Source organism: Lepisosteus oculatus, chromosome 3, assembly GCF_040954835.1.
Source record: "Lepisosteus oculatus isolate fLepOcu1 chromosome 3, fLepOcu1.hap2, whole genome shotgun sequence".
Taxonomy (NCBI): Eukaryota; Metazoa; Chordata; class Actinopteri; order Semionotiformes; family Lepisosteidae; genus Lepisosteus; species Lepisosteus oculatus.
The window spans coordinates 8,229,020-8,252,998 of record NC_090698.1 but is presented as its reverse complement, the minus strand read 5'-3'; the positions used below and the strand labels follow the sequence as shown (position 1 = coordinate 8,252,998).

The 23,979-nt window shown below is 50.0% G+C and overlaps 5 protein-coding genes and 2 long non-coding RNA genes across 7 annotated transcripts; all 7 read left to right on the top strand.

Moving 5' to 3' along the window:
* The first annotated feature begins 64 nt into the window (after positions 1-64).
* LOC138237773 (zona pellucida sperm-binding protein 4-like) lies at positions 65-1,260 on the top strand. Its single transcript, XM_069187618.1, has 6 exons — positions 65-146; positions 241-430; positions 518-665; positions 742-817; positions 901-1,023; positions 1,104-1,260. Exons 1-6 carry the CDS (start codon positions 65-67, stop codon positions 1,238-1,240), a joined length of 756 nt encoding a protein of 251 aa, XP_069043719.1. The 3' UTR covers positions 1,241-1,260.
* A 6,291-nt stretch (positions 1,261-7,551) lies between these two features.
* LOC138237772 (zona pellucida sperm-binding protein 3-like) lies at positions 7,552-9,587 on the top strand. The gene is made up of 8 exons (XM_069187617.1): positions 7,552-7,914; positions 7,985-8,103; positions 8,179-8,282; positions 8,381-8,558; positions 8,640-8,757; positions 8,873-9,002; positions 9,260-9,385; positions 9,472-9,587. Exons 1-8 carry the CDS (start codon positions 7,552-7,554, stop codon positions 9,585-9,587), a joined length of 1,254 nt encoding a protein of 417 aa, XP_069043718.1.
* Positions 9,588-11,616: 2,029 nt separating this feature from the next.
* On the top strand, positions 11,617-13,005 carry LOC138237828 (zona pellucida sperm-binding protein 4-like). The gene is made up of 5 exons (XM_069187675.1): positions 11,617-11,867; positions 11,943-12,130; positions 12,208-12,305; positions 12,380-12,507; positions 12,862-13,005. Exons 1-5 carry the CDS (start codon positions 11,666-11,668, stop codon positions 12,897-12,899), a joined length of 654 nt encoding a protein of 217 aa, XP_069043776.1. The 5' UTR covers positions 11,617-11,665; the 3' UTR covers positions 12,900-13,005.
* A 7-nt stretch (positions 13,006-13,012) lies between these two features.
* Positions 13,013-13,598, top strand: LOC138237829 (uncharacterized). The gene is made up of 3 exons (XR_011189144.1): positions 13,013-13,161; positions 13,245-13,367; positions 13,447-13,598. It is a non-coding gene; the product is annotated as an uncharacterized lncRNA (long non-coding RNA).
* Positions 13,599-15,784: 2,186 nt separating this feature from the next.
* On the top strand, positions 15,785-17,820 carry LOC138237771 (zona pellucida sperm-binding protein 3-like). Its single transcript, XM_069187616.1, has 8 exons — positions 15,785-16,147; positions 16,218-16,336; positions 16,412-16,515; positions 16,614-16,791; positions 16,873-16,990; positions 17,106-17,235; positions 17,493-17,618; positions 17,705-17,820. The coding sequence occupies exons 1-8, from the start codon at positions 15,785-15,787 to the stop codon at positions 17,818-17,820; spliced, it is 1,254 nt and encodes a 417-aa protein (XP_069043717.1).
* A 2,461-nt stretch (positions 17,821-20,281) lies between these two features.
* On the top strand, positions 20,282-20,957 carry LOC138237827 (uncharacterized). Its single transcript, XR_011189143.1, has 3 exons — positions 20,282-20,524; positions 20,600-20,787; positions 20,865-20,957. It is a non-coding gene; the product is annotated as an uncharacterized lncRNA (long non-coding RNA).
* A 122-nt stretch (positions 20,958-21,079) lies between these two features.
* LOC138237770 (zona pellucida sperm-binding protein 4-like) lies at positions 21,080-22,275 on the top strand. The gene is made up of 6 exons (XM_069187615.1): positions 21,080-21,161; positions 21,256-21,445; positions 21,533-21,680; positions 21,757-21,832; positions 21,916-22,038; positions 22,119-22,275. Exons 1-6 carry the CDS (start codon positions 21,080-21,082, stop codon positions 22,253-22,255), a joined length of 756 nt encoding a protein of 251 aa, XP_069043716.1. The 3' UTR covers positions 22,256-22,275.
* The last annotated feature ends 1,704 nt before the right edge of the window (positions 22,276-23,979 follow it).

Below are 23,979 nucleotides of genomic sequence, written 5' to 3'. Positions count from 1 at the left end.
GTCTGGATCCCATGACTGCCTGCTTCTCTCTCCAGGCTGTTCTTCCAGTGCAGGTATGCAGACGATGACCTTGTTCCAGTGCAGGCTGTGGTGTACACGGTCTCCCCACCCCCTCCGGCAGTGTCTCCAGGACCTCTCCGTGTGGAGCTCAGGATTGCAAGAGGTAGCTGTCAGGTCTTGGGCTGTGTGAGCCGAGTGTATGGGGCTTCTGCTGAACCCCACTGCTGCTCTTGTCCTCAGGAGAGCTGTATGACTCCTACTACAGTGACCTGGACTACCCTGTGACCAAGGTGCTGCGGGATCCTGTGTATGTGGAGGTCCACATCTTGAACAGGGCTGACCCCAACATTGTCCTGACCCTGGGGGACTGCTGGGCCACTTCCACTCCCAGTCCTCTCAGCCAGCCCAGCTGGAGCCTTCTGGTTGCTGGGTAACCTGACTCCTGTGGCTCTGACTGGCTTGTCTCAGTAGTGTCCCCTTGTGGCAGGGCTCACCCTCCCTGTTGCTGTCCTTGCAGGTGTCCCTATGGAGGTGACAACTACCAGACCACCTTGATCCCTGTGGGTGGCTCCTCAGGGCTGCCGTACCCAACGCACTACCAGCGCTTCATGATTCAGATGTTCACTTTTGTGGATCCTGCCTCTCAGGTTCCTCTGAAGGAGAAGGTAGGGAGCAGCTTGTGGGGAAGGAGGTGGTGGCTGGTCCTGGGCTGTGCAGTGACCCTTGCTCTGCTCTCTCCAGGTGTTCATCCACTGTAGTGCAGCAGTGTGCCAGCCGACCGCTACTGACCGCTGTGTGCCCACCTGTGGCAGGAGGAGTGAGTTCTCTGGGGACAGGGCGGTTGTGCGCCAGTCAGCTGTGTGTATCCTTTCCTCATGCTGGTGTCCTGTCCTCTTGCAGGAAGAGCTGTTGCTCAAGTGGCACAGGACTCCTCCAGAGAAACTGCGCTGGTGTCCAGTGGGGAAGTGATCCTGGTTGGGTCTGAGCTTCCAGCTCTGGATCGGCTGGATTCCCATCCTGAAGGTGAGGGAGGAGGGATGGAGGCTGAGTGTCTGATCCTGTTCCCTGTGTCTGACCCCTCACTAAAGCTCTTCTCTCCACAGCACCCCAGTTCCTGAGCTATGGGCTGCTGGTAGTTGCTGCCTCCACTGTGCTTGTGGTCTCTGCTCTGGTGCTGGTGGCTGTGTGGAGATCTAGACCTTGGATCCAGAATGCCAAGCTGTGCATGGAGTGTGAATAAAGGCTTTGCACTGATCTCTACTCATTGTGGCTTAGTACTGTTTTAGTGTGTTCCTTGTGAATATCATAGTGGTGGTGTCGATACCTCCATCTGGTATGTTAGTGTTGGTGAGCTTCTAGCTTCCGGGTTTTTCTTCAGGGAACAAGTGCATCTGTCTAGGTTTTTGACACCCTTTCCACATTTTGCTGATCGGTGTTGTAGCGGCGAGGCTTACTAAAATACAGCAATTAAGTTTTCTGCTCCCTTGCTAGTCCCTCTCTCTTTCATCTCAGTGGTGCTTGATACAGAGAGGCCATTCCATGTGGTTAACAAGTAAGGTTTTTCTAGCTCCGTGGTTCTCAAACTTTTTGGACCAAGTACCACCACTGATCAAACCAAAGCATCCAAGTACCGCCTCCAAGTCATCTTCCCATAGGAACCACAAATCTCAATGACCAACATGTGGGCATGTGCACACTCTCACATACACATCTAATAAAAATAGAAACACAAACACTGAGCACTTACCATTTCAGTGAGAGGGGTGAGCTTGTTTAGTTTAGCAAAGCCTTGCAATGTCATGGACGATGGGCAGTGAGCTTCAACTGCAGATCTGGCTCAGCATCCATTTTGCTGTGGTACTTTGTCTTGATTGCAGAGAAGCCTTTCTCACAAAGGTAGGTAGTAGCAAAAGGCATCAAAAATTGCACAGCCTTGAATGAGAGGGCTGGGTATTCACTCCGTCTTTGGATCCAGAAATGCAACGGTGACTGTCGTTTCAATTCTGACATCAGATGATGACTCGAGCAACTTCTCTTGCTCAGCACAGGAGAGGTTCTTGGGTATTCTTTCGGCATCAACAGTAAAGGGGTTCCTGATCCACTCTGGTGTGGCCTCAACTGGAAAATACTCTGAGAACTGTTCTTTCAATGAGAAGAGGTGCAATGTAATCACATCTCGAACAGCAGCATCAAGTTCCACACCATATGTGTGCAGGTGGTTCTCCAGAGTTGGGAAAGCAGATGCATCGCCTGTGTTGATTTTGTTAACAAACAGTTGCAGCTTTCTCTTCATAGCAGTGATCTTGTCAGACACATCAAAAATTGTTAAAGAGAAGCCCTGCAGTCCCAGATTCAGCTCATTCAAACATGAGAATATATCAGCCAGGTAGGCCAATTTTACCAGCCACACTGGATCATCAAATAGACTTGCCAAGGGAGATTGCTGGTCATGCAAAAACATCTGTACCTCAGAGTGCAGCTCAAGGAGCCTCGTGAGCACTCTGCCCCTTGATAACCATCTCACTTCGGTATGTAGGAAAAGCTGCACATGTTCGCCGCCCATTTCATTACAAAGCACACTGAACAGACATGAATTAATTGGTCGAGCTTTGATCAAATTCACAACTTTGACAGCAGAGTCTAACACGGATTTCAGATCCTCAGGCATTTTATTGGCGGCCAAGGCCTCGCGGTGGATGCTGCAGTGCGCCCACTTCATGTCTGGAGCAACCTCTTCTAATTCGTACAACAACACCGCTGTGTCTGCCTGTCGTCGCTCTAGCACCGTCTGTACAAACTCCGATGCATTTTTTCCAGTCAATGCCATTCTCTTCAATAAATTCATTCAGAAGCTGAAATACGCGCTCTCCTGTAGTTCTTGATGGTAGCGGCTTGCAGAACAGAAAGTCCTCATGCGACATGCCCTCAAACTCATATCTAACGTAAACAAGCAAATTTGCCAAATTGACGACATCTACAGACTCATCTAATTGCAGTGAAAAGAATCTGCTCATCTTAACGCGCTCTATCAGCGTACTTTTGACATCATCTGCCATATCAATAATTCTGCGAGTGACTGTGTCATTCGAAAGGGCCACCAGGTCGAGCTGTTTAGCAACTTTTTCTCCACACATAATAAGTATCAGCTCTTTTACCAATGGTAAACAAAGTTCATCACCGATAGTGTGGGGCTTACCTGCTTTAGCGATCCGCAAGCTTGAGTAGTAAGATGCTTCTTGGGCTTTGGAAATTGGAGTGGCACTGTTTGTTATGGTGGACTTGTGCTGCTTCAGATCTTTAAGTTTCCTTTGAAAAAAATCAACAGGCTTATCCTTCAAGAGCGCATGCTTCATAGTAAAGTGCTGGCTTCATGCTTTTATTGCTGAGAATCTCACAGCACACGACACACTGTGGTCTTGGGTCTTCCTCTGTCCCGGTGTAAGTAAATCCCAAATTTAGATCATTTGGATCGTACCGCCTTGTAGCCATCTTCCGACGCTTGCTAACACTAGCAGGTTCAGCAGCAGAGTTTGTCGGTGGCCGATGTATAATCCTCCTCAATCTCAACAGGTGTGCATGATCTGTCGGAGCTGGCCTCATTACTCTTGGTGTCTATTCCTTTCAGCCAGGACATAATACTTGATTTTTGCGAGGTATTCATTTTCAATCAATCGTTGACGAATGTGGCGCTGTTGGAGAAATAATTCCCATTTCCCCTTTAAAGGCAGTCAGAAGTCCATCTCAGAAGTTTTTCTTTCAAGCGCATGGATGCGAAACAGAGAAACTTGATGTATTTTTCTCAAACTAACCCAGAACAATTCTTATATATTTTTCTGTTATGTATCACGCTTTCCCATGCTTACAAGATTGGCGTGTTCCAAGATCACGCACGTTCTCCTACCTCCCTATTCGGTGGAGATAGCTTTTTTTAAATACAATTGGTCACTTACTTCATAGCATGCATTCCTATAGAGAGGTATGGAATTACATCATAACTCTGTGTCCACTTAAATATTAGCGGAGCGCTGTACCGAAGTACGTAGGCTGCGTATTGGACACGTATTAAAATAGAAAATATGAAAACCCGTCCCGATTTTTCAGCGCACACAACACAGTTCCAGGGTCATATGGCTTACCACCTGGCGGCACGTACCAGAGTTTGAGAACCACTGTTCTAGCTGATAGAGTGTCCTGATAAGGAGCAACTATCAAATTCCTGATATTCTCCAGCAAACTTAATAACTGTTCATCTCTGGCGCCTTAAAGTCTGAGATTTCAAGACAGAGTCTGATTCAAAGTTGGTTTACGACCCTAAGGGCATGGTTACTCATCAGCCAATCAGGAACTGGTAGGGCAGGTTAACCTCACGTGGATCTCTGATGCCCATGAAACGTTGAACCAATGAACAACCTGCAGTTCCTCTAGGTAAAAAGAGGCAACACGGAGCCCCTGGGGAACGGTTTGCAGGGCAGAACAGTTGGGGAAGCGCAGGAGATTCTCGCAGCGCGCCTGCTGGACATTCAGCCTCAGGGCTCCACCTGAGCATCCTCAGACTCAGCCTGGACCACCACGTAACGGCCAGTGTGTCCGAGTGCAGGACTTTCCTTTGCTCTAAGAGTCGAGGACGGAGGTTGCCAGCGTGTAACCAAAGGATCCACCCGAAGTTAGCATCAGCAGCAAGCCTCGTGGACAGCTGAATCACTATTCAGAACTAGCGCTTCATCAGGCACGGACCGGTCTTCTTCCTGACCTGCTGGGACCCGCAGTCATTTTTCTCCTGTGCACAAACTCTGCTAGTAAGCCTGAACTAACTAGCCGGACTTCAGAGAGCCCACTGCTAGAGCATCTCAGTAGAAATCTTTCCCACCACGTCGCAAGCAGCACCACTGCCTGGCACAGAGCCAGAGAGCGCTGATTGGCACAGCAACCAGCCTGCCACTGCTTCTTTGTGTCTGCGGGAGATCTGCATCCCCACAGATTGGATGGATACATGGAATCATGGACTCCATCAAATACCAGGAGATTTTAGGTCAAAATGTGGCTGCTCTGCCAGGAGGCTAAGACTGGGTAGTGGTTGGATCTTCCAGCAGGACAATGATCCAAACCCACACAGAAATGGTTCACTGACCAAAGTAAATCCCAAATTTAGATCATTTGGATCGTACCGCCTTGTAGCCATCTTCCGACGCTTGCTAACACTAGCAGGTTCAGCAGCAGAGTTTGTCGGTGGCCGATGTATAATCCTCCGCAATCTCAACAGGTGTGCATGATCTGTCGGAGTTGGCCTCATTACTCTTGGTGTCTATTCCTTTCAGCCAGGACATAATACTTGATTTTTGCGAGGTATTCATTTTCAATCAATCGTTGACGAATGTGGCTCTGTTGGAGAAATATTTCCCATTTCCCCTTTAAAGGCAGTCAGAAGTCCATCTCAGAAGTTTTTCTTTCAAGCGCATGGATGCGAAACAGAGATACTTGGTGTATTTTTCTCAAACTAACCCAGAACAGTTCTTATATATCATGGAATCATGGACTCCATCAAATACCAGGAGAGTTTAGGTCAAAATGTGGCTGCTCTGCCAGGAGGCTAAGACTGGGTAGTGGTTGGATCTTCCAGCAGGACAATGATCCAAACCCACACAGACATGGTTCACTGACCACAGAATCAAGCTGTGGGGTGAGCTGAAGAGGAGAGTCCACAAGCGAGGATCTCAGATCCCTTTATACAGTATGTGTTCTCCCACCTCATCCAGCATTATAAGAGAAGACTCAGTGCTGTTATCTTGGCAAAGGGAGGGGTGCCAATAATTGTGACACGTGTGTTTTTGAGAAAAATGTTTGTTTTTTAAAAGGATTGTTTTTCTTTGAACAATTTTACCTCACCGAAAGGTTCGATTTCTCTCATATTTTCAGTGTAAGATCAAGCTGATGAATAACAAAGACATTTTTCATAGCCTTTTTGGCTCATCTTTACCAAGGGTGCCAATAATTCTGGAGGACACAGTACATGCTCATGCAGATATCTGAAAGAAAATCAAAACTGGAAATGTGACGCATGATTGACATCGAAGAGCTCTTGAAAACCACTTTTTCAACACCTTCCCTTGGTTTTTCGTAGAAGCAGTGCTGATTTAAAACTATGTAGTCAGGAAGACGCACTATTACAGCAGGAACATAGCATGGAAACATGAAACAGTAAAGCTAGGCATACGTCTGTAACACCCCCACTGTATCAGAAATGCATTGTTTTATTGATACATTAAAAAAAAACAACACTACCTTCCAATATTCACTGCAATAGACTGGTGTCCCATCCTGGGTGTACCCCACTTTGGGCCTGTTGCTTGCTGGGATAGGCTTCAGCTTCCCTTGCAACATTGTACAGGATAAAAATGTTAGAAAATCTATAGATGTATTACACAATTCCTATGACGCTACCCATGTTTCTTTTGGGTGTAAAATACAGGCTTAAGCAAGAAAAATGGGCGATGCACAGTTGAGTTTCACAAGAAAAACTAATAATTAGTAGGATTTGTCAACAGCTCGTCTACATGAAAGAACTTGAAAGCACTGAGCCCAACAGAAAGTGGAGACCAGCCGGTTCCTAAGCCGACACACAGTGGACCATCAGACGTGCGGGGGGGAGTTAGTCCGGCCGTTCACCGTGACAGCACGTACAGTATTTGGACGGTGGGGTGAAAATGGAGAGCTTGCAAACTCCTCCAGAAGAAACCCCACCACGAATCGAACCCAGAACCCCAGAGCTTCAGGAAAGCAGTGCTAACAGAGAAGCATGCGTGCAGCCCTAATGTAAAGAGCAGCAACGCCAGGCGCCTCTTTCACTCCTGAATCGGAAGGTGTGAGAACAGTTGTCTGCGCTCCGCGCGCGTCTGACATGTTCGCTGGGACAAAGCGTGTCTGCACTGCACACAGATCCGGAGAAGGAAATATCACGACGAGTTTCTCCCTTTCTCCGTTTTAGGCTTTTAATTCTTGAAATCGTTCACCCAGCGCTTTTCCTCCAGATTGATCGGCGAAGCAGAAGAACATTCGAACGAAAATAAAGAAGGAGTTTTATCATTTACAAGACTGTAACTATACAATGGTCATTTTGACAGAAGGAGATATTCACAGTTTCAATTCTATAATAATCTTAGAATTGATGTGAATTCAGACGTTTCGGGACTAGATCTTTTCTTATTCATTTTGTACATCTTGTCAGAAACAACAGCTGTAACAGGAAATATTAGATACCGTGGCCGCAAAATATAGCGAAGATCCTAGTTTATAATATTCATTGTAAACAATCAGCAGTCTGCTCAAGAGAAATGAGTCTCCGCGATCTTCCTCCGGTTTAACTACACTGGCTTTTCCACGGGGTGGATTCCATATCCTGTCCTCCTGCGTGTGAGCTGACCGTGTTCGGGTCCTCGTGAAAATCTTCACTCCACGAACCTGAACGTCATCACGTGCGAAAGTCTCGGTGGCTTTAAAAGGAAGGAGCTCGCAAACGGCAGGTATCGTGGTTTTGCGAGTTGTTTTCATTTCAAGATGTGGTTTTCTAGTGGTCTCGCCTTTCGGCTGTTGACCTTGCTGTTCCTCGCAGTTCTGTGTGATGCTGCGCAATGGCGCGCCCGCGCTAACGTCCAATCCGGCATCAGGCGCAAGGGGGTCGCCTTTCTGGACTCGCCTCTGCTGCCACGGCAGCAGAAGCAGCAGGTTATCCGGGCTGTGTCGGCGCAGTGCGGGGAGAGTACGATCGTGGTGCAGGTCAAGACAGACCTGTTCGGCACCGGGCAGCTGATCAACGCTTCGGATCTCAGCCTGGGAGACTGTGCGGTCACCCGGCAGGACACCGCGGCGCAGCTCCTGATCTTCGAGGCTGAGCTGCAGGCGTGTCGCAGTGTGCTGAGTGTAAGTGGTTCTGCCGTTGGGCAGCTTCGGGTTCTCGGCAGTTGGGTGACTGGATCTGTGATCTGTCTAGACCGTGGACGAGCAACTGGTGTACAGCTTCTCTCTCAACTACACCCCGAAGCCGCTGGCCAACACCCCCATAGTGAGAACGAATGGCGCCGTTGTGGGTATCGAGTGTCAGTACATGAGGTGAGTCCTGGAGGAGCAGCAGGGCTGCCTGCCTGGAGCTTGACTCCCTGCTGACACCTGCCTCCTGTGTGCTAGGCTCCACAATGTGAGCAGCAATGCCCTGAAGCCCACCTGGGTCCCCTACACCTCCACCAAGTCTGCTGAGGATCTGCTGGACTTCTCCCTGAGCCTCATGAGTGGTAGGTCTCCCCTGAGATGAAGCACGGTGTGACTGTACAGCCAGTGCAGTTGGATCGATGGGATCTGTGCTTGAGATTGGGGTTCCCTTCCCATCCAGATGACTGGCGCTCCCAGAGGTCCTCCAATGTGTTCTACCTGGGGGACGTCCTGAACATCGAAGCCTCCGTCACCCAGGCCAACCACCAGCCCCTTCGGCTCTTTGTGGACAGCTGCGTGGCCACCTTGGTCCCTGACCAGACCTCCACCCCCAGCTACTCCTTCATTGAGAACAAAGGGTGGGTGTGACCTCGGGTGGCTTGAGCTAGTGAATACTGCCTGCCGTCTCTCCAGTTCTACACTGCCTTCTCTCCTTTCAGGTGCCTGACTGACGCCAAATCCACAGGCTCCAGCTCGCAGTTCATGCCAAGAACCCAGGACACCAAGCTGCAGATGAAGCTGGATGCCTTCAGGTTCTATCAGGATGCCAGGAGCTCAGTGAGTACTTGATCCTTCTGCTTTTATGGGTTTGTGAAGGTTGTGGAACAGCATTTCCATTACAAGCCCCAGATGGAGGCCTGGGTGTAGCTTGATCCACTCGTGCTCTTGGCAGATCTACATCACCTGCCACCTGAAGGTGACTCCTGCTTCCCAGAGTGTGGACTCCCTGAACAAGGACTGCTACACTGAGGGCAGCAGGTCAGTGAGGAGGCAGGGGGCTGCTGTGTCCTGCTGGTGCTCAGGTGAGGGAGCTGCTCTGACCCTGTGTCCCTGCTGTAGGTGGAGATCAGTGGATGGGAGTGACCAGGTCTGCAGCTGCTGTGACTCGAGCTGTGTGCCAAGTGTACGATCCAGGTATTGGGGTGGCAGGAGCAGGAGGGACCTGGCTTCTACAGGGGGTAAGGCACCCTTGCTCTGCCGCTCATGGCATGGATCTCCTCGGGAAAGTGGGGGTCAAGCAGTGTGGTCTACAGCCAGGCTTGTCCTGCTCTTGTTGCAGCTCCTGAGTGGGAAGCTGATGCCACTGTTGGTCCCGTGTTTGTGCTGCAAGAGCAGGTTGCTGAGAGGCCAGTGGAGGCAGAAGGCCAGAGCTCCCAGCTAAGAGCAGAGGAGGGCAAGTCCACAGGTACTGGCAGGAGGTGCTGTCGTGTCGGCTGGCCCCTCTCTGTGGCAGTGCCCACTTGCTGAGGCTCCTCTGTGCTTTCTTTCCAGGCCTGCCTGTGGAGGCTGTGATCCTGGCTGGTGTGGTGACTGCGGTGGGGCTGGTCTGTGCTGCTCTGCTGGGGACAGTCCTGCGCAGGAGGAAGCAACACAAACCCATGAACTGACTTGATGTGAATGAGCAATAAACTGGTTGCAAAGGGTCTCTTGTCATGAGCTGCTTCTTGCTGTGCTGGAGGGGGGATCTGTATGGGTTGGGTATGAATGCTGTGCTGTCTGAGGCTATGGCCACTCTTCTTACAGCTCCTCCAGCAGACTCTACCTGCGGTTTGGAAGAACACCAGCTGTTCCTGTGGGAGTCTCAGGCTTGTTCCTTAGTATCTGCTCAATGGCAGAAGAGCAGGGACATCAAATCGGGGGGAACAACAGCTGCCCTTTCAAGCTTGCCTGGAGGAGAGTCCCACTAGTGCAGGAGCACTTGTGCCATCTCCACCTTAGCCTTGGAGAGAGGATTTTAGGGCTGTTCATCTATTGAGGAGAAGATGTTGAACATACACCTTAGATGCACAAATGTGGTCCTTAATTCGTCTAGAATGAAATTCTAATGTATATGATCATTATACATAAATGGTTGGAGATCTAGCATACAGATCCCTTTCTTGGACATCAAAGGTGGGTGTAAAGACCCAGCCGAGAGCGTTTCAGTATTTTTACGTATAGCCGTATTTTCCCTGTACCGTGTATGTACGTATATTGGACGAATCCATGTCCCTTTGGGCAGTAGAACATGGGATTAAAATGTAGGAATTTCTGTGAAACTACATGGGGACGCTAGGGACCGAGATTCTCGTCTGTGCTGGTAGCGATTGTTCCTGCCCTTCCCAGGAGCAGTAGCATTTTACTCACAAACGGGTATCGTATTATCCAGCTTCATACCGGTCACAAGGAAACGAATGTTTCTTTCACAAGGGGAGAGACCCGGTATTCTAGCGGTTTTGTCGACCCAGTCTTCCCCCGGGGTTTCAGCACAAAACGCTGAACTCGCGGCTTTAACCTTCTCCGCTGGCCGGGAGAGTCGCCTGGCCCCTGTCACAGCCGCCGCGTGTTTTTCTAGCGCTCTTTCGAGAAAACATTCGCGCCAAACCAGTGGACGAATTCATGTTGAAATATTCTTACATCTCACTTTTCTGCTCGTTGGGGAGAGTAACAACGATGTTTAGTAATACAGCGCAAAAACGCAGTATAATGTACTCTGCGTCTTTTCTGTTCAAATTCAAATGAACGTTAATAAGTTAAACGCCTGGCCTAAAACATTATCAATTGACGATTATAAATGAATTATAGAAATAAAGGTAGAGCCAAATCGATCATTTAGGAGAAGTCCTCATTGATTGCAAAAGTTATGATGTCCTCATTTTTTCCTCAGATGTTAAGACTTTTGTTAAAATGAAAAAAAAAACTTTTAAAAATAGGGCTATATTTTTTTTCCTTGTTTGCCAATATGGAAGAGAAAGAGCATCCCTGCAAGTGTTTAAAAGTTTACTAAGAAGATTAATCAAAATTAGAGTTTAAATTGATTTTTGATTAGAAAAAGTAATAAAGATTCATTACTTTGGAGGCATGTGTCGAGTGTCGATGTTCGTCCCCACGTCCTCTTTCTTGAAAAACAAAATATGGTTACCCTAACAGACGCCATAAATTAGTTTTGAGTCAGATACATTAGTCTAACCCGCATGATATCTAATCTGCAATGCCAGAGTCTACGCGAAAAAGGGGAAAACAGAACAACATTTCAAAACTGCACACTCTCCCGCTAATAGCGAGTTAGCTAAAAGCAAAAAGAAAAGTGGAAAAACAAAAATCTCAGCTAGCGGCAGTCGGATTTCACGAGGCCTAATACAAAAGGGAAAGCGGCAATCATCGCTACGTCTGGCTAAACACAACAAGTCATTCAGGGATCGAGACGAGGTCATCACTAAAAGAAGCAATAGACGCCACACATATTTAGTTTTGAGTCGGAGACCTAGGTCTAACGCGCGTGATAGCTCGTTCCAGTCGAACAGGACGCTCCGTGATTAATCAGCTGAGTCTGACGACCCTCTGAGTGTCCGAAATCCTCGTGCGCGCGCTCCGGCCCTACAGCCCTCCAATCGCCGCCCTCAGCCGATCAGGGCGCAGCGAGTATTTCAGGAGCTGAGCGCCGCTTGTTTGCAGTTCCTCGGCGAGTTTCACGGTGGAGAAGTTCATGATCAGAGGGAGGATGGGGTTGTACAGTGTGTTGTTTTTGCTGGTGTTGGATTGGTCTGTAGCTCAGGTTCAGAAGTGCCTGGTTAATGACGGTGATAAGATAGCATGTGGTAACTTGACTATCGGTAAAAGCGACTGTGAAGCTAAAAATTGCTGCTTTGATCTGACCAGCCAAAATAGCTGTTACTATGGGAATGAAGGTGGGTTTTGGGATCTTGAGTGTCTTCTATGATGAGCTTAACAGGCTTGGTTTACCAGCTCTTGCTTTCCTCCAGTGACTGTCCAGTGCACCAGGGATGGCCAGTTTGTGGTGGTCGTGTCCAAGAATGCCACTAGCCCTCAGCTGAGCCTGGGTTCAGTCAGCCTGCAGGGGGGCAGGAGTCCCCCCTGTGGCCCTGTTAGCACCACTGCTGGCTTTGCCATGTTCCAGTTCCCAGTCAGTGCCTGTGGCACCAGCATGAAGGTGAGGGGCTTGATCCTTCAGCTGAGGATGTTGTTCCTGTGGTGATTCCTGACCTTGTTCATGTGTCCTTCCTCCAGACTGAAGGTGGTGCTGTGGTGTATGAGAACATGATGTCCTCAACATTTGCTGTGATTGGGGGACCTGCTGGCTCCATCACAAGGGACAGTTTCTACAAGTGAGTGAGCAGCTGCTGCTTCCCACAGTGCTCTGGTCTTGCTGGATCCCATGACTGCCTGCTTCTCTCTCCAGGCTGTTCTTCCAGTGCAGGTATGCAGATGATGACCTTGTTCCAGTGCGGGCTGTGGTCTACACAGTCTCCCCACCCCTTCCGGCAGTGTCTCCAGGACCTCTCCGTGTGGAGCTCAGGATTGCCAGAGGTAGCTGTCGGGCCTTGGGCTGTGTGAGCTGAGTGTGTGGGGCTTCTGCTGAACCCCGCTGCTGCTCTTCTCCTCAGGAGAGCTGTATGACTCCTACTACAGTGACCTGGACTACCCTGTGACCAAGGTGCTGCGGGATCCTGTGTATGTGGAGGTCCACATCTTGAACAGGACTGACCCCAACATTGTCCTGACCCTGGGGGACTGCTGGGCCACTTCCACTCCCAGTCCTCTCAGCCAGCCCAGCTGGAGCCTTCTGGTTGCTGGGTAACCTGACCCCTGTGGCTCAGACTGGCTTGTCTTGGTAGTGTCCCCTTGTGGCAGGGCTCACCCTCCCTGTTGCTGTCCTTGCAGGTGTCCCTATGGAGGTGACAACTACCAGAGCACCTTGATCCCCGTGGGTGGCCCCTCAGGGCTGCCGTACCCAACGCACTACCAGCGCTTCATGATTCAGATGTTCACTTTTGTGGATCCTGCCTCTCAGGTGCCTCTGATGGAGAAGGTAGGGAGCAGCTTGTGGGGAAGGAGGTGGTGGCTGGTCCTGGGCTGTGCAGTGACCCTTGCTCTGCTCTCTCCAGGTGTTCATCCACTGTAGTGCAGCAGTGTGCCAGCCGACCGCTACTGACCGCTGTGTGCCCACCTGTGGCAGGAGGAGTGAGTTCTCTGGGGACAGGGCGGTTGTGCGCTAGTCAGCTGTGTGTATCCTTTCCTGATGCTGTTGTCCTGTCCTCTTGCAGGAAGAGCTGTTGCTCGAGTGGCAGAGGACTCCTCCAGAGAAACTGTGCTGGTGTCCAGTGGGGAAGTGATCCTGGTTGGATCCGAGCTTCCAGCTCTGGGTCAGCTGGATTCCCATCCTGAAGGTGAGGGAGGGGGATGGAGGCTGAGTGTCTGATCCTGTTCCCTGTGTCTGACCCCTCACTAAAGCTCTTCTCTCCACAGCACCCCGGTTCCTGAGCTATGGGCTGCTGGTAGTAGCTGCCTCCACTGTGCTTGTGGTCTGTTCTCTGGTGTTGGTGGCTGTGTGGAGATCTAGACCTCACATCCAGAATACCAAGCCTAATCTGGAGTATGAATAAAGGCCTTGTTCTGAACTCCCTTGTGTACTGTCTTGTATGCTTCCCTCTTCTGTCAGCATTAAGTGCTGTAGTTCAGTGTCTGTGAAGATGTCCCTGTAAGCCTCTTCAATGGCCGTGCTTTTCCGTCTTTCATAGACAAGTACTTGCACTAGTTCTTGGCCACTGCTTTTTCTTGGAGTCTGTGGTCTTAATGATATTCCTTCGACTGGCCTGGATTCTAATTGACTGCACTTTGGGGGAGGGGGGAAATACCTATAGGGCTCATAACCAATTCCTCTTTCATCTCTCCAGCCCTCGGGCGCAAGTTGACAAACTTGCTCCCTCTCCCTTCTGAGTGAGTTCAGCCAATGCCCTCCTGTTCTAGTTCTTTAGAACAACACACCAGGACCCAGGCAGCCAAACATTTCTAGTTTGATTACAATTAGTTCCTCCTTCAGCTACCTGTCAAAGGAGGAATTAAACCATGATTTAACTTGGGGACTAGTGCTGTGCATGAACAAGATGATTGTGACTTTCACCCAGTTCTCTACAGCCCACGTCCAATTAAAGTGGTGGAGATGAGCCAGTTCCTAGCATAACTGAACATGCAAACTCCCCCTGCATGTACACTAGGCAGGAGTCCAACCCAATAGACACTCTTCAGATCAGTCTAAATCGATTTCAATGACTGTGTGTGTGTGTGTGCTATCGTGAAGACTTAAAGTAAAGCTGTTCGTGTTTTCCACTGTAGAAGACTGACTCCTGAAGTCCCCACAACCAACATTTCAGCTGGGGGACAAAACACGTGTCGTCACTGCCCACAGATCTGGAGAAGGAAATACTGTATCACTACGAGTTTGTCTTTTCACTAGAGGGACACATTAAAGCCACGAAATATCTCATTTTCGGCAAATTCATTGAAATCATTTGTGCAAACCTTTCCCACATAATCAATAATGAGATCTTATGATGTACTGTATGTAAAGTGAGACGTTTTCGGACCAGGTCTTATCTTTTCTCACTAGTTCACCTCTGATCAGATCATTCTTAACATCTGGTGGCCAGCAGGCAAAAGCTCTAACAGGAAATATTAGACGCACGTACCGCAAAATACAGCCAGTGTCCTAGTGTAACTGACCGGGGGAAAGTTCGCCGGAAGTTCGAAAACGATTTTGGCACGCCTGTAGCGCTTTCACGAAACCTCCTAGGGTTACGAAAACACTTGCTTTGTGTATCAAGTACATTGTGAATGTTTTAATAGCCTTCACATTGTCGTTTTTAGCACTTTTTTGGACCACGCACGAATATTCTTTTGTCCATATCTTCGCAATGGAAGCACAGAACGCCTTCAAACCAAATGCATTTTAAAGACCACGACTTGTGGAAATGTCCACAGCCTCTACATCAAACTATCAGTGAGCTAATTATCTTTTTTTAAACCTCCGGTTTTTCATCGATGCGTAATTACGCACTAACTGGAACCCGGGGGGACCGCTGTGTACACACGTCCACAACGCGAGAAATACTGCTCAACACGGCTTCGTGCGAAAAAACCGTATATCACCATAGGAAGCAGAACAGCGCAGTCTCCAATTACCCAGACTGTAAGCACGGGAATAAAGTTTTGCTTGATTTCTGAAACCCTTTCTTTATGTCCTGTTTTCATTCAGGTAAGGGTCAACTATATTCACAATACTGACAGCAGAAAGATTCAAATATTCTTGACTCAGCAGCTTATTAAAAACAGCTCCCATGATTTTCAAACCGATTGTTTACACAGAAGACCGACACAGCTTTGCGTTCTGAATCTCTTTTTCTCGTGCTTCTATTTAATGTGGCACTATGCACTGGGATAGGGGAATGCTGTTCACAAGCCAATAGCTTGTGTCGTGAAAACGCTACAGGCGTGCCAAAATCGTTTTCGAACTTCAAGCTAACTTTACCCCGGTGTTTAACCGTAAGTATTCACTGTAAACAATGACCCGTCTATTCAGGAGAAATGAGTCTCCATGATCCTCCTTCACTTGAACTATAATGGCTTTTCCACGGGGTGGATTCCATATCCTGTCCTCCTGCGTGTGAGCTGACCGAGTTCGGGTCCTCGTGAAAATCTTCACTCTGCGAACCTGAACGTCATCACGTGCGAAAGTCTCGGTGGCTTTAAAAAGAAGGAGCTCGCAAACAGCAGGTATCGTGGTTTTGCGAGTTGTTTTCATTTCAAGATGTGGTTTTCTAGTGGTCTCGCCTTTCGGCTGTTGACCTTGCTGTTCCTCGCAGTTCTGTGTGATGCTGCGCAATGGCGCGCCCGCGCTAACGTCCAATCCGGCATCAGGCGCAAGGGGGTCGCCTTTCTGGACTCGCCTCTGCTGCCACGGCAGCAGAAGCAGCAGGTTATCCGGGCTGTGTCGGCGCAGTGCGGGGAGAGTACGATCGTGGTGCAGGTCAAGACAGACCTGTTCGGCACCGGGCAGCTGATCAACGCTTCGGATCTCAGCCTGGGAGACTGTGCGGTCACCCGGCAGGACACCGCGGCGCAGCTCCTGATCTTCGAGGCTGAGCTGCAGGCGTGTCGCAGTGTGCTGAGTGTAAGTGGTTCTGCCGTTGGGCAGCTTCGGGTTCTCGGCAGTTGGGTGACTGGATCTGTGATCTGTCTAGACTGTGGACGAGCAACTGGTGTACAGCTTCTCTCTCAACTACACCCCGAAGCCGCTGGCCAACACCCCCATAGTGAGAACGAATGGCGCCGTTGTGGGTATCGAGTGTCAGTACATGAGGTGAGTCCTGGAGGAGCAGCAGGGCTGCCTGCCTGGAGCTTGACTCCCTGCTGACACCTGCCTCCTGTGTGCTAGGCTCCACAATGTGAGCAGCAATGCCCTGAAGCCCACCTGGGTCCCCTACACCTCCACCAAGTCTGCTGAGGATCTGCTGGACTTCTCCCTGAGCCTCATGAGTGGTAGGTCTCCCCTGAGATGAAGCACGGTGTGACTGTACAGCCAGTGCAGTTGGATCGACGGGATCTGTGCTTGAGATTGGGGTTCCTTTCCCATCCAGATGACTGGCGCTCCCAGAGGTCCTCCAATGTGTTCTACCTGGGGGACGTCCTGAACATCGAAGCCTCCGTCACCCAGGCCAACCACCAGCCCCTTCGGCTCTTTGTGGACAGCTGCGTGGCCACCTTGGTCCCTGACCAGACCTCCACCCCCAGCTACTCCTTCATTGAGAACAAAGGGTGGGTGTGACCTCGGGTGGCTTGAGCTAGTGAATACTGCCTGCCGTCTCTCCAGTTCTACACTGCCTTCTCTCCTTTCAGGTGCCTGACTGACGCCAAATCCACAGGCTCCAGCTCGCAGTTCATGCCAAGAACCCAGGACACCAAGCTGCAGATGAAGCTGGATGCCTTCAGGTTCTATCAGGATGCCAGGAGCTCAGTGAGTACTTGATCCTTCTGCTTTTATGGGTTTGTGAAGGTTGTGGAACAGCATTTCCATTACAAGCCCCAGATGGAGGCCTGGGTGTAGCTTGATCCACTCGTGCTCTTGGCAGATCTACATCACCTGCCACCTGAAGGTGACTCCTGCTTCCCAGAGTGTGGACTCCCTGAACAAGGACTGCTACACTGAGGGCAGCAGGTCAGTGAGGAGGCAGGGGGCTGCTGTGTCCAGCTGGTGCTCAGGTGAGGGAGCTGCTCTGACCCTGTGTCCCTGCTGTAGGTGGAGATCAGTGGATGGGAGTGACCAGGTCTGCAGCTGCTGTGACTCGAGCTGTGTGCCAAGTGTACGATCCAGGTATTGGGGTGGCAGGAGCAGGAGGGACCTGGCTTCTACAGGGGGTAAGGCACCCTTGCTCTGCCGCTCATGGCATGGATCTCCTCGGGAAAGTGGGGGTCAAGCAGTGTGGTCTACAGCCAGGCTTGTCCTGCTCTTGTTGCAGCTCCTGAGTGGGAAGCTGATGCCACTGTTGGTCCCGTGTTTGTGCTGCAAGAGCAGGTTGCTGAGAGGCCAGTGGAGGCAGAAGGCCAGAGCTCCCAGCTAAGAGCAGAGGAGGGCAAGTCCACAGGTACTGGCAGGAGGTGCTGTCATGTCGGCTGGCCCCTCTCCGTGGCAGTGCCCACTTGCTGAGGCTCCTCTGTGCTTTCTTTCCAGGCCTGCCTGTGGAGGCTGTGATCCTGGCTGGTGTGGTGACTGCGGTGGGGCTGGTCTGTGCTGCTCTGCTGGGGACAGTCCTGCGCAGGAGGAAGCAACACAAACCCATGAACTGACTTGATGTGAATGAGCAATAAACTGGTTGCAAAGGGTCTCTTGTCATGAGCTGCTTCTTGCTGTGCTGGAGGGGGGATCTGTATGGGTTGGGTATGAATGCTGTGCTGTCTGAGGCTATGGCCACTCTTCTTACAGCTCCTCCAGCAGACTCTACCTGCGGTTTGGAAGAACACCAGCTGTTCCTGTGGGAGTCTCAGGCTTGTTCCTTAGTATCTGCTCAATGGCAGAAGAGCAGGGACATCAAATCAGGGGGAACAGCTGCCCTTTCAAGCTTGCCTGGAGGAGAGTCCTACTAGTGCAGGAGCACTTGTGCCATCTCCACAGTATCCTTGCAGAGAGCATTTTAGGACTTTACTGTCCCTTTGTTCCATGGAATATGGGATTAAAATGTAGGAGTTTCTGTGAAACTACATGGGGACGCTAGGGACCGAGATTCTCGTCAGTGCTGGTAGCGATTGTTCCTGCCCTTCCCAGGAGCAGTGAATATTATAATAATAATTGCTTACACTTATATAGCGCTTTTCTGGACACTCCACTCAAAGCGCTTTACAGGTAATGGGGACTCCCCTCCACCACCACCAATGTGCAGCATCCACCTGGATGATGCGACGGCAGCCATAGTGCGCCAGAACGCTCACCACACATCAGCTATCAGTGGGGAGGAGAGCAGAGTAATGTAGCCAATTCATAGAAGGGGATTATTAGGAGGCCAGGGGGGAAATTTGGCCAGGACACCGGGGTTACACCCCTACTCTTTTCGAGAAGCGCCCTGGGATTTTTAATGACCACAGAGAGTCAGGACCTCGGTTTTACGTCTCATCCGAAGGACGGCGCCTGTTTACAGTATAGTGTCCCCGTCACTGTACTGGGGCATTAGGACCCACACAGACCGCAGGGTGAGCGCCCCCTGCTGGCCCCACTAACACCTCTTCCAGCAGCAACCTTAGTTTTTCCCAGGAGGTCTCCCATCCAGGTACGGACCAGGCTCACACCTGCTTAGCTTCAGTGGGTTGCCAGTTGTGAGTTGCAGGGTGATATGGCTGCTGGCAATATTATTCACAAACGGTAGCCGTATGGTGTCTCCCGTATCTTATTATCCAGCTTTATATCGGTCACAAGGGGGAGAGACCCGGTATTAAAGTGGTTTTATGGACCCTGTTTTCTTCCGGCGTTTTAGCACAAAACGGTGAACTGTCGGTTTTAACCTTCTCTGCTGTCCGGGGGAGTCGCCTGCCCCCTGTTACGGTCGCCGAGTGTCTGCTTCTACCGGTCTTTCAAGAAAACATTCGCGCCAAAACGACGGACGAATTTGTTCAAGTACTCCTGCATCTCCCCGAGTTTTCTACGCGTTGTCGATAAAGTAGCGAAACGATTAATTCTTTACGCAAGGACGCAGTGTTTGTATCAAGCGTCTTTCAATTAATATTCAAATGAACGTTCAACTAAACGCCGAAATGTGACCCCTGCACAGGCTAGAAAATGTATAACTGAAGATTATAAATTAATTATAGAAAGAAAGTTCGAGACAAATTGACACTTTAAATCGGGGGTAATCGACCAGCCGATCGATCGCAAGAATGTTTGGCATAAAAGAAATGGGCTACTTTTTCTTTCTTTCGATAGCCTAAAAATCCATTCGGATCTGTGCATGGAATGTCATACATCTTACTGCCCTTGTGTGTGTTTAACTCTTGTCGAATGGGTTGTAAAAGTCTCTTCCCTGAGTGTTGACCGACAGAAAAAAAGGCACCGTGTGCGCTACCCAGGAGCATTCTCTTGGCTATTGCCGCACGAGCCCCACATTCGCTACTGTGCATAGTGGAGCGAAACGGACTGGCCGCGACAAATTCGCCAACTGTTTGACCAATCTGATTGCCTATTTCGTAGTTGTAGTGTTTGAGCGAAAATTATGAAGCAAAGAGACCGAAAACCACAAGGAAAGGGAGCATGATTACTTTTTATACCTTCGCATTCAAATCTGCAATGCTAGAGTCTACGTGAAAAAGGGAAATACAGAACAACATTTCAAAACTGCACACTCTCCCGCTAATAGCGAGTTAGCTAAAAGTAAAAAGAAAAGTGGAAAAACAAAAATCTGAGCTAGCGGCAGTCGGATTTCACGTGGCCTAATACAAGAGGGAAGCGGCAATCATCGCATCGTGTGAGCTACGTCTGGCTAAACACAACAAGTCATTCAGGGATCGAAACGATCATGTGAGACGAGGTCATCACTAAAAGAAGCAATAGACGCCACACATATTTAGTTTTGAGTCGGAGACCTTGGTCTAACGCGCATGATAGCTCGTTCCAGTCGAACAGGACGCTCTGTGATTAATCAGCTGAGTCTGACGACCCTCTGAGTGTCCGAAATCCTCGTGCGCGCGCTCCGGCCCTACAGCCCTCCAATCGCCGCCCTCAGCCAATCAGGGCGCAGCGAGTATTTCAGGAGCTGAGCGCCGCTTATCTGCAGCTCCTCGCCGAGTTTCACGATGGAGAAGTCAATGATTAGAGGGAGGATGGGGTTGCACCTTGTGTTGTTTTTGTTGGTGTTGGATTGTTCTTTAGCTCAGGTTCAGAAGTGCCTGGTTAATGACAGTGATAAGATAGCATGTGGTAACTTGACTATCGGTAAAAGTGACTGTGAAGCTAAAAATTGCTGCTTTGATCTGACCAGCCAAAATCGCTGTTACTATGGGAATGAAGGTGGGTTTTGGGATCTTGAGCGTCTTCTATGATGAGCTTAACAGGCTTGGTTTACCAGCTCTTGCTTTCCTCCAGTGACTGTCCAGTGCACCAGGGATGGCCAGTTTGTGGTGGTCGTGTCCAAGAATGCCACCAGCCCTCCGCTGAGCCTGGGTTCAGTCAGCCTGCAGGGGGGCAGGAGTCCCCCCTGTGGCCCTGTTAGCACCACTGCTGGCTTTGCCATGTTCCAGTTCCCAGTCAGTGCCTGTGGCACCAGCATGAAGGTGAGGGGCTTGATCCTTCAGCTGAGGATGTTGCTGCTGTAGTGATTCCTGACCTTGTTCATGTGTCCATCTTCCAGGCTGAAGGTGGTGCTGTGGTGTATGAGAACATGATGTCCTCAACATTTGCTGTGATTGGGGGACCTGCTGGCTCCATCACAAGGGACAGTTTCTACAAGTGAGTGAGCAGCTGCTGCTGCTTCCCAGAGTGTTCTGGTCTTGCCAGGTCCCGTCTGGATCCCATGACTGCCTGCTTCTCTCTCCAGGCTGTTCTTCCAGTGCAGGTATGCAGACGATGACCTTGTTCCAGTGCAGGCTGTGGTGTACACGGTCTCCCCACCCCCTCCGGCAGTGTCTCCAGGACCTCTCCGTGTGGAGCTCAGGATTGCAAGAGGTAGCTGTCAGGTCTTGGGCTGTGTGAGCCGAGTGTATGGGGCTTCTGCTGAACCCCACTGCTGCTCTTATCCTCAGGAGAGCTGTATGACTCCTACTACAGTGACCTGGACTACCCTGTGACCAAGGTGCTGCGGGATCCTGTGTATGTGGAGGTCCACATCTTGAACAGGGCTGACCCCAACATTGTCCTGACCCTGGGGGACTGCTGGGCCACTTCCACTCCCAGTCCTCTCAGCCAGCCCAGCTGGAGCCTTCTGGTTGCTGGGTAACCTGACTCCTGTGGCTCTGACTGGCTTGTCTCAGTAGTGTCCCCTTGTGGCAGGGCTCACCCTCCCTGTTGCTGTCCTTGCAGGTGTCCCTATGGAGGTGACAACTACCAGACCACCTTGATCCCTGTGGGTGGCTCCTCAGGGCTGCCGTACCCAACGCACTACCAGCGCTTCATGATTCAGATGTTCACTTTTGTGGATCCTGCCTCTCAGGTTCCTCTGAAGGAGAAGGTAGGGAGCAGCTTGTGGGGAAGGAGGTGGTGGCTGGTCCTGGGCTGTGCAGTGACCCTTGCTCTGCTCTCTCCAGGTGTTCATCCACTGTAGTGCAGCAGTGTGCCAGCCGACCGCTACTGACCGCTGTGTGCCCACCTGTGGCAGGAGGAGTGAGTTCTCTGGGGACAGGGCGGTTGTGCGCCAGTCAGCTGTGTGTATCCTTTCCTCATGCTGGTGTCCTGTCCTCTTGCAGGAAGAGCTGTTGCTCAAGTGGCACAGGACTCCTCCAGAGAAACTGCGCTGGTGTCCAGTGGGGAAGTGATCCTGGTTGGGTCTGAGCTTCCAGCTCTGGATCGGCTGGATTCCCATCCTGAAGGTGAGGGAGGAGGGATGGAGGCTGAGTGTCTGATCCTGTTCCCTGTGTCTGACCCCTCACTAAAGCTCTTCTCTCCACAGCACCCCAGTTCCTGAGCTATGGGCTGCTGGTAGTTGCTGCCTCCACTGTGCTTGTGGTCTCTGCTCTGGTGCTGGTGGCTGTGTGGAGATCTAGACCTTGGATCCAGAATGCCAAGCTGTGCATGGAGTGTGAATAAAGGCTTTGCACTGATCTCTACTCATTGTGGCTTAGTACTGTTTTAGTGTGTTCCTTGTGAATATCATAGTGGTGGTGTCGATACCTCCATCTGGTATGTTAGTGTTGGTGAGCTTCTAGCTTCCGGGTTTTTCTTCAGGGAACAAGTGCATCTGTCTAGGTTTTTGACACCCTTTCCACATTTTGCTGATCGGTGTTGTAGCGGCGAGGCTTACTAAAATACAGCAATTAAGTTTTCTGCTCCCTTGCTAGTCCCTCTCTCTTTCATCTCAGTGGTGCTTGATACAGAGAGGCCATTCCATGTGGTTAACAAGTAAGGTTTTTCTAGGTCCGTGGTTCTCAAACTTTTTGGACCAAGTACCACCACTGATCAAACCAAAGCATCCAAGTGCCGCCTCCAAGTCATCTTCCCATAGGAACCACAAATCTCAATGACCAACATGTGGGCATGTGCACACTCTCACATACACATCTAATAAAAATAGAAACACAAACACTGAGCACTTACCATTTCAGTGAGAGGGGTGAGCTTGTTTAGTTTAGCAAAGCCTTGCAATGTCATGGACGATGGGCAGTGAGCTTCAACTGCAGATCTGGCTCAGCATCCATTTTGCTGTGGTACTTTGTCTTGATTGCAGAGAAGCCTTTCTCACAAAGGTAGGTAGTAGCAAAAGGCATCAAAAATTGCACAGCCTTGAATGAGAGGGCTGGGTATTCACTCCGTCTTTGGATCCAGAAATGCAACGGTGACTGTCGTTTCAATTCTGACATCAGATGATGACTCGAGCAACTTCTCTTGCTCAGCACAGGAGAGGTTCTTGGGTATTCTTTCGGCATCAACAGTAAAGGGGTTCCTGATCCACTCTGGTGTGGCCTCAACTGGAAAATACTCTGAGAACTGTTCTTTCAATGAGAAGAGGTGCAATGTAATCACATCTCGAACAGCAGCATCAAGTTCCACACCATATGTGTGCAGGTGGTTCTCCAGAGTTGGGAAAGCAGATGCATCGCCTGTGTTGATTTTGTTAACAAACAGTTGCAGCTTTCTCTTCATAGCAGTGATCTTGTCAGACACATCAAAAATTGTTAAAGAGAAGCCCTGCAGTCCCAGATTCAGCTCATTCAAACATGAGAATATATCAGCCAGGTAGGCCAATTTTACCAGCCACACTGGATCATCAAATAGACTTGCCAAGGGAGATTGCTGGTCATGCAAAAACATCTGTACCTCAGAGTGCAGCTCAAGGAGCCTCGTGAGCACTCTGCCCCTTGATAACCATCTCACTTCGGTATGTAGGAAAAGCTGCACATGTTCGCCGCCCATTTCATTACAAAGCACACTGAACAGACATGAATTCATTGGTCGAGCTTTGATCAAATTCACAACTTTGACAGCAGAGTCTAACACGGATTTCAGATCCTCAGGCATTTTATTGGCGGCCAAGGCCTCGCGGTGGATGCTGCAGTGCGCCCACTTCATGTCTGGAGCAACCTCTTCTAATTCGTACAACAACACCGCTGTGTCTGCCTGTCGTCGCTCTAGCACCGTCTGTACAAACTCCGATGCATTTTTTCCAGTCAATGCCATTCTCTTCAATAAATTCATTCAGAAGCTGAAATACGCGCTCTCCTGTAGTTCTTGATGGTAGCGGCTTGCAGAACAGAAAGTCCTCATGCGACATGCCCTCAAACTCATATCTAACGTAAACAAGCAAATTTGCCAAA

Coding starts and splice junctions, on each gene's coding strand:
- LOC138237828 (XM_069187675.1), top strand. CDS start 11,666: ATGATCAGAGGGAGGATGGGGTTGTACAGTGTGTTGTTTTTGCTGGTG. Junction 11,868..11,942: donor CTGTTACTATGGGAATGAAG/GTGGGTTTTGGG, acceptor GCTTTCCTCCAG/TGACTGTCCAGTGCACCAGG. Junction 12,131..12,207: donor CCTGTGGCACCAGCATGAAG/GTGAGGGGCTTG, acceptor TCCTTCCTCCAG/ACTGAAGGTGGTGCTGTGGT.
- LOC138237772 (XM_069187617.1), top strand. CDS start 7,552: ATGTGGTTTTCTAGTGGTCTCGCCTTTCGGCTGTTGACCTTGCTGTTC. Junction 8,283..8,380: donor CTCCCTGAGCCTCATGAGTG/GTAGGTCTCCCC, acceptor CTTCCCATCCAG/ATGACTGGCGCTCCCAGAGG. Junction 9,003..9,259: donor TGTGTCCTGCTGGTGCTCAG/GTGAGGGAGCTG, acceptor CTCTTGTTGCAG/CTCCTGAGTGGGAAGCTGAT.
- LOC138237771 (XM_069187616.1), top strand. CDS start 15,785: ATGTGGTTTTCTAGTGGTCTCGCCTTTCGGCTGTTGACCTTGCTGTTC. Junction 16,516..16,613: donor CTCCCTGAGCCTCATGAGTG/GTAGGTCTCCCC, acceptor TTTCCCATCCAG/ATGACTGGCGCTCCCAGAGG. Junction 16,792..16,872: donor TCCTTCATTGAGAACAAAGG/GTGGGTGTGACC, acceptor CTCTCCTTTCAG/GTGCCTGACTGACGCCAAAT.
- LOC138237770 (XM_069187615.1), top strand. CDS start 21,080: ATGACCTTGTTCCAGTGCAGGCTGTGGTGTACACGGTCTCCCCACCCC. Junction 21,162..21,255: donor CCAGGACCTCTCCGTGTGGA/GCTCAGGATTGC, acceptor TCTTATCCTCAG/GAGAGCTGTATGACTCCTAC. Junction 21,833..21,915: donor GCCCACCTGTGGCAGGAGGA/GTGAGTTCTCTG, acceptor GTCCTCTTGCAG/GAAGAGCTGTTGCTCAAGTG.
- LOC138237773 (XM_069187618.1), top strand. CDS start 65: ATGACCTTGTTCCAGTGCAGGCTGTGGTGTACACGGTCTCCCCACCCC. Junction 431..517: donor TGGAGCCTTCTGGTTGCTGG/GTAACCTGACTC, acceptor CTGTCCTTGCAG/GTGTCCCTATGGAGGTGACA. Junction 818..900: donor GCCCACCTGTGGCAGGAGGA/GTGAGTTCTCTG, acceptor GTCCTCTTGCAG/GAAGAGCTGTTGCTCAAGTG.